The 19,471-nt window shown below is 36.4% G+C and overlaps 3 protein-coding genes across 3 annotated transcripts in view; 1 reads left to right on the top strand and 2 right to left on the bottom strand.

Annotated features, from left to right (window-relative positions):
* LOC103469330 (septin-9-like) overlaps nucleotides 1-19,471 on the top strand; it is a 54,763-nt gene that overhangs the window by 8,341 nt on the left and 26,951 nt on the right. The window lies entirely within an intron of this gene.
* Nucleotides 11,532-14,691, bottom strand: LOC108166522 (uncharacterized). The gene is made up of 2 exons (XM_017306400.1): nucleotides 14,566-14,691; nucleotides 11,532-12,374 (listed from the first exon to the last, which is right to left on the bottom strand). Exons 1-2 carry the CDS (start codon nucleotides 14,656-14,658, stop codon nucleotides 11,631-11,633), a joined length of 837 nt encoding a protein of 278 aa, XP_017161889.1. The 5' UTR covers nucleotides 14,659-14,691; the 3' UTR covers nucleotides 11,532-11,630.
* On the bottom strand, nucleotides 16,139-18,975 carry LOC103469284 (uncharacterized). Its single transcript, XM_008416855.2, has 2 exons — nucleotides 18,868-18,975; nucleotides 16,139-17,892 (listed from the first exon to the last, which is right to left on the bottom strand). The coding sequence occupies exon 2, from the start codon at nucleotides 17,889-17,891 to the stop codon at nucleotides 16,395-16,397; it is 1,497 nt and encodes a 498-aa protein (XP_008415077.1). The 5' UTR covers nucleotide 17,892; nucleotides 18,868-18,975; the 3' UTR covers nucleotides 16,139-16,394.

Here is a 19,471-nt window from a genome sequence, read left to right as displayed (position 1 = left end):
GGTCTTTCTGCATGGAGCTTGCATGTTCTTCCTGTGCATGTGTGGGTTTTCTCCGGGTTCTCCGGTTTACTCCCACAGTCCAAAAACATGACTGTCAGGTGTGAGTGTGTGTGCATGGTTGTTTGTCCTGTGTGTCTCTGTGTTGCCCTGCAACAGACTGGCGAACGGTCCAGGGTGACCCCGCCTCTCGCCCAGAACGTTGGCTGGAGCAGAACGATGGCAGCGACCCTGCCAAGGGGCAAGGGTGTAAAGAAAATGGATGGATGGATGGACAACCTTTCACTGCTATTTATACTGAAAGTCTTTTGCATAAATGTGTTCCCATCTTTCTGCAAACTATTGCAGGTTGCACAGAAAGCATCWGTCAAACAAATTTTCTCTGTTTAGGGCAAGACTTTGACTGGTATTCCAGAATTGTGCTCCACTTGTTTTTCCTTAAAAAACAAGTGGAGCACACTGGCCTTGTTGGGGAAACAGTCTTGCTGTTTCCCCAGCAAGGCCAGGGAAACAGCAAGGCCAGTTTCCCTGGCCTTGCTGAAAACAAATCAGTAATGTCATCACTATGTTCACAGTGGGGGTGTTTTGAGAAACGGTAGTCTCCAAACAAATTTTTGCAAAACAAAGTTAATATTTGGTCCCATAAATCTTCAAAGTGAATGATATTTTTTACCACTTTATTCTTGCTCCTTTAATTTTACAGTTATACACTTCACTACAATACCCTGTCACATAAATCCCAACAGAATATTTTGAAATCCATTGTAAAATGACAAACAATGAAAACATTTATCTAGAAGCAATACTTTTGCTAGGCACTGTTAGTTAAACAAATCACTGCATATATATTTGTCTTCCATGTTTTGGATTGGGCACAGGTTGTTTGCATTTTGCACAAAACATACATACTTTAATAAATCACATACCTGGTTAGTTTTATTTTATTGCATCCGGTTTACATTGGGATGGGTAAAGCACCCGAGTCTCTTAACTAAGCAAACAGATCCAACTTCACACAATAACACACATTTGAAACTTTTCATATGCACTTTTCAATCTTTTTTTTTTTTAAGGATTTGTTTTTCCCTAGCGACCTTTACTTGACAGTGAGTTGACAGGCAAGTGGGTTGAGAAAGGTAGAGGACATATAGAAAAAATCAACGGACTGGGATTCAAGCCTGTGACGGCCGCATCAATGACTGAGGCCTCCGTACATGGGCCACATGCTCTACTCCTGCGCCACCGGATCTCAAYAACTGTAATGACCATTACATCCAAAATGATTAGGCACTGAATCTAATGTCAAGTTTMATTTTGATACATGAAGATGTTGTGTAGAGCATCATAATGTGCAATAAGATTTTACTATCAAAAGCACAATTTCTCAGATAAATATTGCTTATCATAATTTTTTTTACACATTTTAAGTGTTTTCATAATTGGTATTTAAAATMACTGCATTTACTGTTTGGTTTGAGCAGTGTCTATGAACAAAAACAATTTTTTAAAGGTTTTATTGGCTTTAGTTACCTTTATTTGATAATTAATTGACATGAAAGTGGGTAATGAGAGTAGGGAGGAGACATGTGGCAAAGGTCACCAGGCCGGGAATTGAACCTGAGACAGCCACAACTAAGACCGCCATATGTGGGTTGTGTTAACCCCTGCTCCACCACAGCACACCCCTTCCCCAGATTGTCAAGCAAAAACAGATTTTTCACCTTGCAAAAATTTATTTTTGAACAATTTTGGCAATGTGGCTGTTGTTTTTTATGCGGACACCATGTGTAAGAGTTTGCAATAACGATTATTCAATTACTAAAGTAAAACTAAAGTAAGACTATTATTTGAATAATCGATTAATCACCACCAGATGCATTGTATCAACCCTACTTTATTTATTTGCATTACCCAGGAAGAATAATAGCAACATAAAAAGTAGTCCTAGGGCAATACAAAATTTGCGGAGGACATCATCTTCATCAGTTGTTCTTGGGTTAGCTTGAGGTACATKKTTATGATTAGAGTAGAATAATTCTTGTGGACGAGTAGATGTGTKRACAAAGTTGTTTCTCTGGGTACCAGTGTGACCCAGCAGGATTTCCGAAATGGACCGTCCTCTGAATTCTCGTAAAAGGTTGGTAGAGATCTGGTATGTGTGGTTTGGGTCATAACTGGTGCCATTATATACAGAAGTGCCACAATGCTGTGTGATGTAGATTTGTTGTATATTCCATCCTCCGTTGTCTTCTGTGGCGCTAAATATGATCCGACCTCTGTTCCATCCTATGGTCCCAGTTCTGGCGTTTCGCACATAAAGAGGGAGCTGTGTTAACGAGTCTTGATGAATGTTTCCAACTGTGTAGTATTTGTACCCCCAAGGAGGTCGATTCAACATCCCTTCRAAATTCCCATAATGATGTGAACCATATTCAGACTCTGGTTCAAAGGTCATCCTCACGTTACCGTGATTGTCAATACTGACTGTATTGGCAAACCAGCGAAGCAGCTCCAAAATGTTGGTGGGTTGAGGAACACAACGTTTTATTTCACTGATGGAGTTGAGAGTTTGTCGTGCTGCTTGCACCGAGGTGAGGATGAGGAGCAGAGCTACACAGAGACTTGGCATTTTTCTAGACATCCTTGGTTCCTGTGAAGAAATTTCAGATTTGTTATTGTTTAGCCATGGTGTGAATTATTTCTTCATTCCTGTGTAATATTGTATTAATATTGTAGTAATATTTAATTATTCAAATCAATTATTCAAATCAGAAAGTACCACACCTTTGTAGCAATAGGCACCAGACAGAAAAAACAGTTTAAAACTGGTTTAACCTGTTCTTATTTACTAAGAGTCTAGAATGAGCATTTGAGTAACTGAGTTATCTTTGTTAGAAAATATGCTATAAATGTTTTACACTAATACAGTAAGTAGCGTAAATATATTAAACATAAAATCAATAGCTTTTCCCCCCTAGAATTTACCTAAATTTATTTTAGGGGAAAAAAGTGAGAAGAGAAAAAAACAGAATAAAATGGATGTAATCTAAGTATATTTTCCCTTTTGCTTTTTGCATTTACATGTTTGGTACTGATAAGGTACTTTGAATAATATGCAGACTTGTGCTAAGCCCACTGAATAAAACCTCTAAAGTAAATCTCAAATGTACTACCATAAATCTTAAACTAATTATATTTGCTAAATTTTATTTTATGCAAAAAAGACATTACTGTGTACTTCTAAAAAATAGGAAGAGTGACAGTTCTCTCTTATAATGGTCAATATAAACGTTTTCTTAAATTAAAAATTTTCCATTATTAGAGAGATTTTTGTAGAATTGGAATGAAGTCTAATGTGTGCAGCTATTATGAGATTTACTAAAGTTAATAATGCATTACCAGGAAAATAACAAAATTGCATTTTTTAATTTTTCATGTTTAGAATATTTGTATTTATGGGTTTGTTGCCGTAAGGACAAAATTTGTTTTAATGAGTAATTAAAGTAGCTTACCTGCAGGTGCTGCCAGCTGAGCATCTGGGCATGTGATCTGTGGTTGGGTTAATGCTCTCAAAGGCAACAGTGTCCTAGGAAATATGACTGAAGGGATGAACCACAGAGTTCGTTACAGTGGGTGGGACCAATTCTCAAAAACAAAAAGTTATCTACAGAGGAAGTTGATACTTCCTACAAAATACAGTTCTTCAACTTTTATTTGTGAACCTGTTGTTCAAGGCTGTTGAAATTCAACAGCTGAGCAAATTTATTCATCATGTTTCTCAGTTGGTGTGTTAGAATGCAAAGAATATTTAATAACTATGTAACGTGTTTCAGAAGCATTTTGTGGGTTTGGTGTTCAGGTATGTTGTGTTTAGTTTGTGGCTAAAGAATCTTAAACATTTATAATCATTTGATAAAATCACATTAGAATTTTACAGGCATTGTACAAGTTCACAAGAACTAGATGAAAGTAAGATGGYGATGACTAAAAAAATCTTCTCTCCATCTCAGTCCTGAAAATCAAATACTGTTATGTTTTCTAAAATACAGTGAGAGTTGAGTTTGAAATCCATTTCTACAATCTTTTATCTGTGAACCTGTTGTGTGATTATGTTATAAAAACGACATGCACTATATTTACATTGAAGTGTAAATTTATTGCTTGTGGTATCAGTCTACTGTAACTAATCAGATCAGTTGTGGCATAGTTTTAGAGTACTTGCAAAAAAMWTGTAAATATCGTTCTTATTTTTTCAATGTTCTCTGTCCCGTCGAAGCCTGAGACAATGTGATTTGTGAACTCTCGTTTTGAAAAGAAGTGGCATGTATGTTCCCCTGAAGGATGTGAGTTGACAGTGGCTGATACACAGAGACCCCGTTTAGTACCTGGAGTTGGGCATGAAACAGTCAAAAAAGTGAAGAAATGTAGTTAGGTTTAGATTTGTATTTTTTTTTTTAATATTACAATTAAATAGTTGATGCCAAAATTTCCACTGAGTACCTCTAAMAGCTATGCTACATATACCATCAGTAGATTAGAACAACTGGCTTGTAACTTTTTGTTTAAATCAGTTCATGGCAGCAGTCCACTGACACCTGGTAAGCTTTAGGCGTCAGTCATGTAGAAGCATAAAAACTGGTTTAACTTGATATTTTCTTATCTGATCAGGGATCCAACAACCACTATGGGACAGTTTTTTTATGACAGCACATCAACGGTATAACAGCTATGAACTTGGTCTTTCCAGTCAGAAATATCTGAGAAATGTTATGTTACTATTTTAAGTTATTTCATGTTCGTACTCTTTGTAGTCATTGCTACCCACTGGCTGTGAATCAGGAAGTACCRTAGTCTCCCAGTGACCTTGTTTTATTGCATTTTGCGAACATCTCATTTTGGGAATTACACTCAAAATATTTGTAAACATGTTTTCTAATACAGGCAAGTTTGGTTTATAGCTAACCTTGCATTAAATGTTAATGGTATTAACTTTTTATTAATTGATTTATTTATTAATGTTTAATTAAGTAATCATTAATTAAACAACCATTAAAATAAACTTTTTCTGTCAAACTTAACATGTAGGTTTTTATAAAAACTTGAAGTGTCTAGWTAARTTTATCATAACTAAAATTTAAAGTCAGTCTTCAGATTTAATTTGTGTAGTTCAATGAGTAATTTAAGATCTTACCTGTATAGTCAGCTTCAGATACAGCAGTCATTTGTTATTTCCTTAAGATAGTGTTATTACACCACTTGTAAATGCTTTTATAATGTTTGATCCTCCCTCTGTTGTGTCTTGAGTGACGGTGGAGGCTCGCAATTCAGAGAAATTTTTTACTTCTAAAAATAACTTGGTCTTATTGGCACGGCTAAGCAGTGTCTTAATTTCACCGTCTTCATTTATAAATGCTGATTTTATACACAAACATTGTTCATGAGCAAATATTACACTTCTGAACAGCTTAAGCGGTCACACAATTTAAACGCCATTTTAAGCTTGGTGACAATTCCATGATTTTTATGAACAGGCTGTGAGTTGAGCTTTATGCAACGCATGAACGGCTTTAAGTAGGTTACGGCCAATATTATAGCAAACTGGGTTTGTGTAAAGTTTTTTTGTTTTTTTTTATTTTTTTTATGTACATTAGACTCGGTAAAGAATTAGTTTTGATGGAAAGTTGGTTGAATTCTTCTTTCAGCACAAACAAATGATCATTATTTTGTATTTGTGAATTAAAAATCTTGGTGAAAAATTTGTTCAAATGCATAAAATGAGAATCGTCCTGGGGGAAAAAAGTAGGAGAACCCAAATTTTCTGAATGACTTTAGAATGGTACAAAAATGTTTAATCATATTATTAAGGTTCTTTGTACTGATCTCTGGTAACCTATAAAAAATAAATCCTGGGGAAACTTTAGCCAACTGCTGAATTTCAGGAAAAGAAAATGGTAGAAACTTTCATATGAAACTTAGGCAAGTGYAGAAGTAATAGCATTTACTTTACAAAGTTGTGTGGGAGAGTTCCTTACATATCCTGTAAAACTGGATGTATTAGTTTGTATTCTGCATTCTTACCACCACCAGCTCATGATTTATTTTTGGCTCACACCATGCATCTTTTTGTTGTGTTAGATAGAACATGGTCATAAAATACCTTCATATCACGTGTACAGTTTATATGAACCTTCTTGSTGTCAGTTATTTTCTAGGAACATTTTGTCCACTGTGTTTTTGTGAGACGATTTGTTAATTAATCACCATTTCYTGTTTTTAAGGTGGTTAGTTTCCATTTGGAAACAAAGTTATATTTTGAATAGYCTCTCTAATCCAGGTGGTGTTCCAACCAGTATTACTCTAATGGGAATTTGCCACAGAACGTAAACATGTTCAGTGGCTTAATTAGTCTTGCCTTACAGGTTGTACTCAGTACCTTAATTGAGTTCAGGTCATAGTGACCTGAACTTCCAGGGTCACTATTGCCTGAACTCCCAGGTAAAGCTAACTGGTGAACTGGGAGTTCACCAGTTATGGAGCGTTCAAGAAATGAACTGCTGCTTTTTTTGTTGTCCTTTTTTGCAGTTTAAACTATATCTTCATGTTTATCTAGCAGCGTTTTAAAAATAAACACTGCTAAAAAGATAAAATAACTTGTAGACATTTTATTTTGAAATATTAATTTTTATATTGCAGGTCCTTTTCACAAACACAAATCAATCCACATACCTTTGTTAGCTAAAACAATCCATCTCTGTAGTAAGAGTGACAATTTGTAAGCAYAAACACGTTATATCTCGCAAGATTATAGCAGCTGATTAATGTGTTGAAACRAAAGTCCYAAGAAGGTATTTTATTCCACAACCATAAAACATTACTTCTGGGTATTTACTGCAGAAGGTMAACATGTTCAGTGGCTTGATTAGTCTTGCCTTACAGGTTGTATCTCGGTACCTTAATTGCCTTGAAAGAASTAGTTAAATCCAGAAAGTTGTAGTGATTTCTTCAGATTTAAAATATAATTTTAATACAATTTGGCAAATCCTCATTCAAATTCTTAAGAGAAGAGCCTCTGAAAACTGTACTGCGTAAAATTTGATRGTGAACTTTTAAAATGTCCACTATCGACTGAATAGTGGMCATTTAAACATTTTAGAAACATATCGCAACATTTCACACAAATTCTTTAAAAGCTTGTAATTGCATTTATAGCACATTTAGATACAATTCACACTGATTTCTTTATCACAAATATAGTTTTCAGGCAAATTCACATTTACATTTTATTTCGATTTAGGATTTTCTATCTTTTTTTCCATTGGCAAARCATCAAGTTTACAGTTCTGTTCAGTGACTGGAAATATTGTCTGATTTACAGTTATTCATAAGAACGACAAAACAAAAATAACAGATCAAAAGAATGGCAAAGCAGAATCTCATCAGGTTATATCAAGTTTCTTGGATGTATTGAATGGGAGATCCTTGTGGACGGGTAGAACCATTGCCTCTCTGGACTTTCTGCCAAGTTGTTGGATTTCAGCAATACTCAGACATGTCACTTCTGATATCTGGTTTTCCAGACATCTTGATTGTTTTTATCATTGATATTTTGAAAGCAACACATTTACTGTTTGGATTGAACAGTGTCTGGGTAAATAGGTATTATTTATCTGCAATACTTAGGAAAGCAATGATAATACAGAAAACAATACATAGTAACACAGCYATGCACACATTGAACAGGTAACCTTCATCAGTTCTTGGATTAGACTGAGGAACGTAGTAGTGCCGATTAGAGTAGGATTGTTGCTGATAAGTAGATGKGTTAACAAAATTGCTTCTCTGGGAATAAATGGCACCCTGCTGCATTTCCGAAATGGACCGTCCTCTGAATTCTCGTAAAAGGTTGGTAGAGATCTGGTATGTGTGGTTTGGGTCATAACTGGTGTCATTATATTCAGAAGTGCCTCTATGCTGTGTGATGTAGATWTKTTGTATATTCCATCTCCCGTAGGTTTGTGTGGCGCTAAATATGATCCGAGCTCTGTTCCATCCATCGGTTYCATTTTCAGCACTTCGTACATTATAAGGGAGCTGTTCTGACGAGTCTTTACAAAGGTTACCGACTGTGTAGTATTCRTACCCCCTAGAAGGTCGATCCAACATGTCTTCGTAGTTGCCGTAATGATGTGAACCATATTCAGAGTTTGGATCGAACATCACCCTCATGGTACCATAATGGTCAATGTTGACCATATTGGCAAACCAGTGAAGCAGCTCTAGTATGCTGGTGGGCTGAGGAACAAAACGTTTTATTTCACTGATGGAGTTGAGAGTTTGTCGTGCTGCTTGCGCTGAGGTGAGGATGAGGAGCAGAGCTACACAGAGACTTGATATTTTTTTCAACATCTTCGGTTTCTGTGAAGAGATTTCAGATTTATTATCCATCCATGATGTAAATTATTCCTCCAGTCATTGTTTTTAGGACACACCAAGTAAATAACTAAAAACAGTGTAATATTTGTTTAGGGATCCTCCGATCAGGTTTTATGCTGCCACTACTGATACAGATCACCCATGAGTGCTGATCGCAAATACTGTTCACATAATCGCTGATAATTTTTTTATTTAGGTATATATGCCACTGGCTATGTGATCTGGCAAAAAGAAACCATAAAATCTCCTTAATTTATACAGAAACATGCAAAATAAATTGCAGACAATGCAGCAAATATTCAGTCCAAAGAACAACTGAAAATCCTGCCACATAATATTTAACAGATTTAAAGCAGTAAAGCTCTCAGCAGCTCAAATTGTACAGAAAGTAAAATAAAGCTCATAACATTGCCTATATCAAACAATATCTAGTAAAAGAGAAAATATTCAAACTAAAATGAAGGTTGCATTCAAATAAGCCACCATAACTTACTAAACAAAAACTCCGTGTGAGGATGGCTAWTTGTTTTGTGCATSAGCAAGCTCTTTTGCAGATTGTTGAAGCATGATTGACAGAGTTAGGCCTCCCCCAACCTTCCCGTTGGTTCTGTCAGCTACAGGCAACGGACAGAAAAMCCCCCCACTAAACTGGTATACCCTGYTTTTACTTTCTAAATGGGGAGTGTAAAATGATTGTCACTGAATTGTCTTTGCTAGAAAATACTATTTCACATTTCTGCAGTATGCATATCTAATTTATTACTTTTAATCTTTAAYAAGTTATAAAGATGTATAACTTTACAGTGTAAAAGACGCACCAACTTTTATGTACACAGAAGATGAAGTATACTTACTGTGTGTGGACTGTTTGAGTGAAAATCACCGATCTCTGCTTGCTAACTCAGAGTAACAGTTCATTAGAAAAAAAMCTMMTTTTTCTTTATTTTATTTTATTCCATTACCATCAGGCTAATAAAGTTTTATAGAATTCAGAAWTGTAAAGTAATGAAATTTGCTGGATTTAGTAAGAAATCACCAGGAAARCAATAGCATTGCCCTTTTTTGTTTAGAATATTTGTATTTGAGTTTGTTGCAGTAAGAACTAAATATGTGTCATTGAGACGTTAATTAAAGTAGCTTACCTGCACAAGTCAAGTGCTGCCAGGTTGCTGATATGTGTTGGAGAGGGAGTTGTGGTTGGGTTAATGCTTTCAAAGGCAATGGTTTATAGAAGCAATTCTGAAGGAACGAACCACAGTTTCAGTGGGTGGGACCAATTCTCKAAAAAAAAMAAAMAACTTTCTCATCTTCTAAAAGGTTGCAGCGCGAGGGAGGGAGTGTTCACGCCGTTTCATTTTACTGGTAAATGAAACTGAAAGAACTCAAGTTTGTGACAGATTTAGTATTATTAAATAATATTAAATTATGTGTGTCAGCCTAATGTGGGTAAGGCTGATGCACCTTGTAAGGTTTTTWAAAAAAAWTTTTTTTTACGTAAGGTGGATTCATTATATCTTTGATTTAATTGTCACACAATAACCCTGATCCTTTGTCACTGTATTTAGACCAAGGGAAACGTAGCTAATTGTAGAATTAGCTACAACGCAAGCAAGTAACATCACATTTATGTTTATGTTTTATGCCCTGTCAGCTCTCCACTGTACAATACAGAAAKATTTTACTTACCGTAAAAATCTGTTGTTGTTTTTTTTTAAATACACGATTTTTTGAGGTTTAATTCTTATTGAATATGTGGAACATAACCATATGTGTAAAGTGACCTTGGAGTTGACTATGAAAATGGATTTATGACACCGTGCTCAGTGTCATAAATGCATAAATACAGAATAGTTGTTGATTCAGTAAGCCAACATCTACTGTACCGAAAGGAAAAAAAAAACTCGATGAGCTTAAAAGTGCAAAAAACGTTTTCTTAAAATACAATACCTGCCTTTTTGTTTTCCTTTTTTGCAGTTTAAGCTGTATCTTCATGTTTATCTAGCAGTGTTTTAAAAATAAGCACTGCTAAAAAATAAAATAACTCGTAGACATTTTATGTTGAAAGATACGTTTTTTTTTTGCAGCATGTCGCTGCAGGTCCTTTTCACAAACACAAATCAATCCACATACCTTTTGTTAGCCATCAAAGTAGTGAAAGTGACAAAATGCAATGTAAGCATAAACACATCATGATTATAGCCACTGATCACTGTGTTGAAATAAAATTCCCTAGAACCAAAGTATTTTATTCCACAACCATAAAGATATCACTCATATATAGACTTTGTCCACCTTTGAMAACTGTCTGTTTCCATTTTTCTTTTTGAGACACAAACCATCCATTCTTTAACATGCGACAAATTCCCGATAATCAATTTTATTTAATTACATCCAGTTTCCCCAACTAACGGAAGAAAACACCTATTTAACTAAATAAATGTTTATATTCTCCTTTTTTATTGCACCATATCTGTCAAAGTGTTTTTCTGATCTAATGTGTAATTTTTACAACTAATGCTAACAACAAGTTAGGTAAAACATGATCATGGATACGCTAAGTTTGTCTTAAAATACCTCTTGTACAAAATATACAGCTTATTTCAAGCTTCTTGTAGTACAAGTCATTTTCCTGGAATATTTTCTCCATTCTGATTTTTATTTTTTGGAAACAAACAAAGTTGTTATATTTTGAATAGTCTCTCTTGTTGAGATCCAGGCAACGTTCCAACCAGTATTACTCTTCTGGGAATTTACTGCAGAAGGTAAACATGTTCAGTGGCTTGAATAGTCTTGCCTTACAGGTTGCGTCTCAGTACCTTAATTGCCTTGAAAGAAGTAGTTAAATCCAGAAAGTTGTAGTGATTTCTTCAGATTTAAAATGTAATTATAATACGGTTTTGCAAATCCTCACACAAATTCTTAAGAGAAGAGCCTCTGAAAACTGTATGGTGCAAAATCTGATGGTAGAAATTTTAAATTGCACAACATATTGCAACATTTCACACACATTCTTTAAAAGCTGGTAATTACATTTATATAAAATCTGCACTGATTCCTTTATCACAAATATAGTTCTGCACCCAAATTCTAAAAATGACGCATTTACGCACACTTTTCTTTATTTGGGTTTAGGATCTTCCGCCTTTTTTTCCCTTTGCAAAACACATTTACAGTTCTGCTCAATGTCTGGAAATATTGTCTTATTTGAAGCAATTCTGAAGACATACGTTCAAAGCAAAAATAACGATGATCACAAGAATGGCAAAGCAGAATCTCGACAGGAAGTCATCATTGTTTTCTGTACTTGGCTTATATCGAGCTTCGTGGACATATCGAGTGGGATGTCCTGGTGGACGGGTAGAAGCGTTCTCTCTGTGGGACCGTCTGGCAAGTTGTTGGATTTCAGTAATGTTTCTCCGTCTGATTGCGTGTAAAAGGCTGGGTGTGATTCTGTATGTGTTAGCTGGATCATAATTGGTCCCTTCATCGGAGTGCTGAGTGATGTACACCTGGTCTATTATCTGTCCAGGGTGAGGTCCCGAGTGTCCTTCTTTCACCCTGATTATGATCCGAGCTTTGTTGTTGTCGTCAATATTCCTGTGGGGATTTCTTACGTAGGATGGAAGGGCGTCGGAATCATCTTCATAAATATTACCAATTGTGTAGTATTGGTACCCCCAAGGCAGCTGATCTAGCATGTATTCAAAATTTCCATAATGATGTGAGCCATAATCAGAGGCAGGGTCAAAGGTAAGTCGGATGTGGTTATCAATGTCGACTTCATTGGCAAACCAGTGTAGCAGCTCTAAAATGTTTGTGTGCTCAGAGAGGTGGCAGTCRATCAGATCAGTGATGGAGTTTAGACTTCTCCGTGCAGCAAACACCAAGGTCAGAATAAGGCACGCAGCTACACAGAAGCTGATTTTTCTTGACATGTTCAATTCCTGTGAAGACATTTTATAGTTTTCAGTGTTCAGTCTGTGAATGCTTGATACTTGATAGACTCATGCATGACATTTGATCTTATTTATGTCAAGACTTCCTGCATGCAAGTTCACTTAAAAAAAACTTAACCCCTTTATGCATGTTTATGTCAAACCACATGTGTGTAAAATGTTTCTTACACATTTTATGACTGTTTGTTATGGGGTTTGCTTAGATTTCACAAACTTTTTTTATTTTGACATCAACAATGTCTAGTTAGGATGTTTGGTTTTGAACACTTATGTGAAAATTTAATCATTAAACTCCTAGAACTGAAAGTGGGCRGCACCACCTTTTCACTATGTTTGCATAAATGGTTAAACAGGTTTGATTTTCAGTTTAATGGTTAGTAAGTAATATACAGGTCCTTTTCAAAAAATTAGCATATTGTGATAAAGTTCATTATTTTCCATAATGTCATGGTAAAAATTAAACTGTCATATTTTAGATTCATTGCACACCAACTGAAATATTTCAGGTCTTTTATTGTTTTAAAACTGATGATTTTGGCATACAGCTCATGAAAACCCAAAAATCCTATCTCAAAAAATTAGCATATTTTATCCTACCAATAAAAGAAAAGTGTTTTAATACCAAAAAAGTCGACCTTAAAATAATTATGWTCAGTTATGCACTCAATACTTGGTCAGGAATCTTTTGCAGCCTTCAATGCGGCGTGGCATGGAGGCAATCAACCTGTGGCACTGCTGAGGTGTTATGGAGGCCCAGGATGCTTCGATGGCGGCCTTAAGCTCATCCAGAGTGTTGGGTCTTGGGTCTCTCAACTTTCTCTTCACAATATCCCACAGATTCTCTATGGGGCTCAGGTCAGGAGAGTTGGCTGGCCAATTGAGCACAGTAATACCATGGTCAGCAATACCAGTGGTTTTGGCACTGTGAGCAGGTGCCAGGTCGTGCTGAAAATTTAAATCTTCATCTCCATAATGCTTTTCAGCAGATGGAAGCATGAGGTGCTCCAAAATCTCCTGATAGCTGCTGCATTGACTCTGCCCTTGATAAAACACAGTGGATCAACACCAGCAGCTGACATGGCACCCAGACCATCACTGACTGTGGGTACTTGACACTGGACTTCTGGCATTTTGGCATTTCTTTCTCCCCAGTCTTCCTCCAGACTCTGGCACCTTGATTTCCGAATGACATGCAAAATTTGCTTTCATCTGAAAAAAGTACTTTGGACCACTGAGCAACAGTCCAGTGCTGCTTCTCTGTAGCCCAGGTCAGGCGCTTCTGCCTCTGTTTCTGGTTCAAAAGTGGCTTGACCTGGGGAATGCGGCACCTGTAGCCCTGTAGCCCATTTCCTGCACACGCCTGTGCACGGTGGCTCTGGATGTTTCTACTCCAAACTCAGTCCACTGCTTCCGCAGGTCCCCCAAGGTCTGGAATCAGCCCTTCTCCGCAATCTTCCTCAGGGTCCGTCACCTCTTCTCGTTGTGCAGCGTTTTCTGCCACACTTTTTTCTTCCCACTGAGGTGCCTTGATACAGCACTCTGGGAACAGCCTATTGGTTCAGAAATTTCTTTGTGTGTCTTACCCTTACTGAGGGTGTCAATGATGGCCTTCTGGAYAGCAGTCAGGTCAGCAGTCTTGCTCATGATTGTGGTTTTGAGTAATGAACCAGGCTGGAAGTTTTTAAAAGCCTCAGGAATCTTTTGCAGGTGTTTAGAGTTACTTTGTTGATTCAGATGATGAGGTTAATTACTYGTTCAGAGAACCTTTTCATGATATGCTAATTTTTTGAGACAGGGATTTTGGGTTTTAATGAGCTGTATGCCAAAATCATCAGTATTAAAACAATAAAAGACCTTAAATGTTTCAGTTGGTGTGCAATGAATCTAAAGTATATGACAGTTTAATTTTTATCATTACATTATGGAAAATAATGAACTTTATCACAATATGCTAATTTTTTGAGAAGGACCTGTASTAAGTAATATAGTAAGTAAAATATGGCTACATAAAAAGAGGAAGTTTCGAAAAGGAAGAATATGCATCATTAGTTGCGATATGAAACTTAAGACAACAGTTTATGTCCAAATCGTTTTGTGTTATCTCTAGAATGTTTGTATTTCTAGATTAATATGTGCCGTTGAGAGTGATTTTCTGATATCAGAAGTTAGATGAGCTTACCTTTGCAGTAGTTTTCTCTTTAGGTCTCTGGTTGATTTGAACCTGTGAAGCGAGTRGTTGATTTATTTTCCTTTTTTCAGATTTCCGTTTCATGAAACATGAAACTTGGGTAACAAGCTACATTGAGTTACCATGGCAACTACTTAGTAGTAGCTTTACTTACAAAAAATGCTTCCTGTCTTCAGAAAACCTTGATAGTCCTTTGTTAAATGGGATCTGTTGATGTGCCAGCAGACCAGTTTACTTTTCTCCTGAGTGATCTTGGAGTAAAGTTCAGCATGAAAATGCAATAAAAAAGCTTTTTATAGGAGGACYTCTGTTTACTTTTCTTTATGGAAAGTAGTTTTTTACTTTTACTTTTTACTTTATAGAAAAGTAAAAAGACATGAAGGTGTTGGTGACTTTTTTTTCCCTCTTACATTCCTATTGTAGGTGTTGACAAACCAAACGTGACTTCAATAAGAATTAAKTTAAAGTTTTCTTTTCAAAATGTTACCACGTTCTATTTTCAGGACATTATCTTTCCAGGGCACCCATATATCTGTATCAAAGGGATTTTTGATTTTTCAAAAGATTTTTAATAATTTCAGTAAATAAAGTGCTTTGCTTATGATCAACTGTTTTTTTTCTTCCTAGAATTTTTAACAACACAAATCAAATGGTGGTTTATTTTAAACCTGTAAACAGTAACACATTCTAAAGCAGAGCCTACAAACTTCCTCTCACAGAGATTTAGCTGCTGTTACTGTATGCAAGTTCTTAAGTGAACTGAATAAAAAATAGGATCACCATAAAAAAACACATTATGTACTTTCTGTGCTTGCGTAAACAATAATTAAAGAGGACAGTTTTTCTTAAAAGAAAAAAAAAACTTTTTCTTGCATCTGGACTTTAGATGGCACMACAATATTGTAATATAGGAGAGAGTTTGTATGTTTGTATTTTACAATGCAGGTTGAATATTTGAACCACATCCTCACCGTTATTGACATCACTTGGACTCTTTCTCTCCATAATAGTAAAAAGTCCTCAGATTGCTCTCACCAGCTGTTCACTGAGATAATGTTGTGTCTCCTTTATAAGCCTCACTCAGAGCACATTATGTTCAAAGAGGACAAAAGCCACTAGTTCCACAGATATAGYTGTTTAAGTCATGTTTGCGCATAACATTGCACAAAAGAAACTTATCTGGTGTCTGGATCTTCTGCACACTTCTGTACTTGTGGGCACACAAGCAAATACAGTGGTAGAAATAAGTTGTTTATGCAACTTATTTCAAAAACAATAAGTTGCATAACTTATTGTTTTGCAACTTATTGTTGCAATAAGTTGCAAACTTATTGCAACTTACTGTTTCTGCAGTTGCAAACTGCYTGCAACTGCTTCGGAGTTGCAAGCCCCTCCGAAGCAGCTTGCAACTTACCGTAGCTTGCAACTTATAAGTTTGCAACTAGTTGTTGCAAACTTATTTCAACTTATTGCAATGTGACTAGTCACAATGTGACTAGGACACATTGTGACAAGTGTCCTAGTCACAATGTTTCTAGKACACTTGTCAGAAATTAATTAATACTTATTTGGTGGATTTTTTTTTGTTTGTTTACATCATTTTTATTAAAAACACAGTACAATTTATCTGGAATACAGTCTTGCATTYTGTATGTTAACACCTGATATTCTGTGCCATTGCAATGATCCTAAGGATCATCGTTGGGATCATTTGATTGTCCAGGACCAAAGTAATTTGAAAAGCAGGGAAATAACATACAGCTTTATACAGTACATTCARTGCAACAAGACTGTCTTCAGTGCATTTGATGCAGTCTTTCTTATTTCCAGCAGGGGGTGCGTGCTTTCTCTGCATYGTTTTTCAGTATGAATCTTGCTTGGACTCCTGGAGCAATCGTCATATTAGAGCAGTACTCATAAACAACAGCGTCTGGACAGCCATGCAAATCAGTGTTTTGTTTAAATTTCTTTGCCCATTGCCACTGCCACCATTCATAGTCGTTTGTAKTTTTATCTGCAGATGTATAAAAGCCAACCCATGAGTCTTTGAATTGAGACATCCAATCAGTGAAAGAMGTTTTCACATATAAGCGAGCACAAGCTTTGCCATCCTTTGCGAAAAGTCGCAGGCTTGCATTGTAGCCGTTTATATTGACTGCTGCTGTGGGATTCTTAAACTCTGGACCTCTGCCTATCTCCTCTCCAGCACGAGACCAGAAGCAACATACTGTTTTCACTTCATGTAGCCGGACCTGTAGACTTTCATTCAGTGGTACCGATGTGTCATAGGTGCCTGATTTTGCGTTTCTAACAGACTTATAAGTCAKTGGTTCCTCGTCCTCATCGCTCCTATAAAGTGCAACCATCAAACCGCTTTTGTAGTTATTCACTGGAACATTTCTCCAAATTATTCTGGCTCTTCCTTTTGAATCTGTCACCACCTGAAGCGTCATATCACTACTGTGGTGATGAGGGATTCTTATGGACACCTCAGAGCTTCTACTTGGTCTGCTTGGTCTGCTCTCTGGGATGCTGACAACATAATCAGGTTGTGTGTTTCTTTTCGCTGAAGACTGACGTCTGTTGTTGGGTTGCTGGTTAGAGCAGTACTTTTCCTGGATTACAATAAACAAGAATAAGCCCAGACAAGCAAGGTCACCCCACAAGTTTCTAATCTCTCTCAGTTGGACATAATCAGCGTTGCTTCTGACATTATCTCTGAGGTTTGTCAGTGTGTTAAAGTCATTCGCCTCCACAGAAAATTGACTGATCTGTCTCAGAAGGCTGGTAGTGATCTGGTATGTATAGTCTGGATCATACCTTGTTCCTTGGTTATCTGATGTCTCAAAATGCTGCGTGATGTAGACTCTGTCTATTACATGCTGTCCCACATTCTGCTCCCTTACTCTGAATATGATCCGATCTCTGTTTCTTCCCTCATATTCAATTCGTGGATGTACAATGTACGATGGGAGATCAGACGACGAATCTTGATTGAGATTACCAACAGTAAAGTATCGATATCKGACGTGCCCATGAGGCAGTGGATCCAAAAGCCTTTCATAGTTTCCATAGTGATGTGAGCCRTAGTCACCTTCATCAGGGTCAAAGGTTAGCCTTATAACATTGTTATTGTCAATGTCAACTTCATTGGCAAACCAGTGCAGGAGCAAAAGACTGTGTTTTGGCACAGACGATCCAAAGTTGAGTTTCTTCAGGTCATTGATGGTGTTGAGGACTTGCACTGCCGATGCTGATGTCAGGAGAAGAAGCAGARCCACACACAGACCTGGACTTGTTCCTGAGAACTTCCCCATCCTGTAGGAATATTTAGAAGTTACTAAACCTATATCATACAATATCATTGTATGATATTGTATGATATCATACAATAAGACTAAATTTTTGAAAATTTAGTCTCATGTTAACTGAAAAGGCTATTTTTTTCCCATCTTGAATTACTCAGTAATGATTTAAAGATATTATTTTACCATAACTTTATTTAACTCATATTTATCAATAAGAATCTATTTAATTGAGAAAGGTATTAGAAAAGTAATGTTCAAGGTTCTGAATTGATGCGTTAAGACATTAGAATTTAAAAAAATAATGGTAAGCTTTTTTTTTTTTTTTTTGCTTCTTGCATTTTTTTTTGTCCAGCACAACTATGCAAGGAAAACCTTTCGAAAAATAAAACCTTTAGCTTTTTTTTTTTTGCAAAATCACCCCTGACACTGACTTTAGCGACCACTTAGTCCTTTTGTATGTTTCAGGAGGTTTGAGGACGCGTAAAAGGCTCCTTAGCCTTTCCCAAAGTGGACTACATGATCACATCATCAAACATCCTCCACCATACTCAACAATATGCACTGAGCTTTTCTCACATAATTCTGCTGTTTTATTACCAAGCCCACCTGGAGATTTTTTTGCTGAAAAGCTGAAGCTCATCTGACTAAAGCACATGGTTCCAGTTAAACTCCCAGTAGACTTTAGCGGGCTACATGTGTTAACGTTTTTGATCAGATTCAAAAAGACTTTTCTGGTTTTCCAAACAATGAGGTGGCATGCAGATAGTATACAGTGCGATTATTTCTTGCCTCACAAGCTTTCTCACTGTGACTGATGGAGAGACAAATATGGATCGTTATCCAGGATAGTAGGAGATGTTAAAAGAAATGAATCTTTGTGATATTCATGCCATAGAAACATAAAGTCATAGATTTCTAATGAGAAGTTCCTAGAAACTCTGATAAACCTAAATAAGTAAATTACTATCCATCCATCCTCTTATACCATTGTCCCTAGTGGGGTGGGGACAGTTGCTGTTGCCCGTCTCCAGCGAGACATTTCAGGTGAGAGGCAGGGTTCACCCTGGACAGGTCGCCAGTCCATCGCAGGGCAACACAGAAACAGACAAGACAAACAACCATGCAGAGACCAATTAACCTGACAGTCATGTTTTTATACTGTGAGACCTTCTTGCTGATAACAGTGCTACCAACTGTGGCACTGTTAATAAATGACTAATAGAGACAATCTCAACATGCACTCATAGACAATGGTCCTTTGGGGTGCTAATAATTACGATATTGCTGACTTCATTAAACAGTTAACTCTTTTCACTGTGAGATAATGCTACTACAATAAAGTGTGAATTTATATTAGGGATTTTTTTTTTATTTTAAGAGTTAAGATGCCCTTTACACTATTGCAGTATTCCTTAAAATCAGCAGTAACTGCCTACATGTCACTGTTTACACAAAAATAATACATTTCCTGGTCAAAAGATTACATCTTTCAAATATAGATGTAGAATTATACAACACATTTCTCCTCTGAATATTAAAGATATACTTAAATTTATTAAATTATTGCCTTTTCTAAAACATTGAAATAA

This window comes from Poecilia reticulata, linkage group LG8, assembly GCF_000633615.1.
Source record: "Poecilia reticulata strain Guanapo linkage group LG8, Guppy_female_1.0+MT, whole genome shotgun sequence".
Lineage (NCBI taxonomy): Eukaryota > Metazoa > Chordata > Actinopteri > Cyprinodontiformes > Poeciliidae > Poecilia > Poecilia reticulata.
This window is presented reverse-complemented; position numbering and strand designations above follow the sequence as displayed.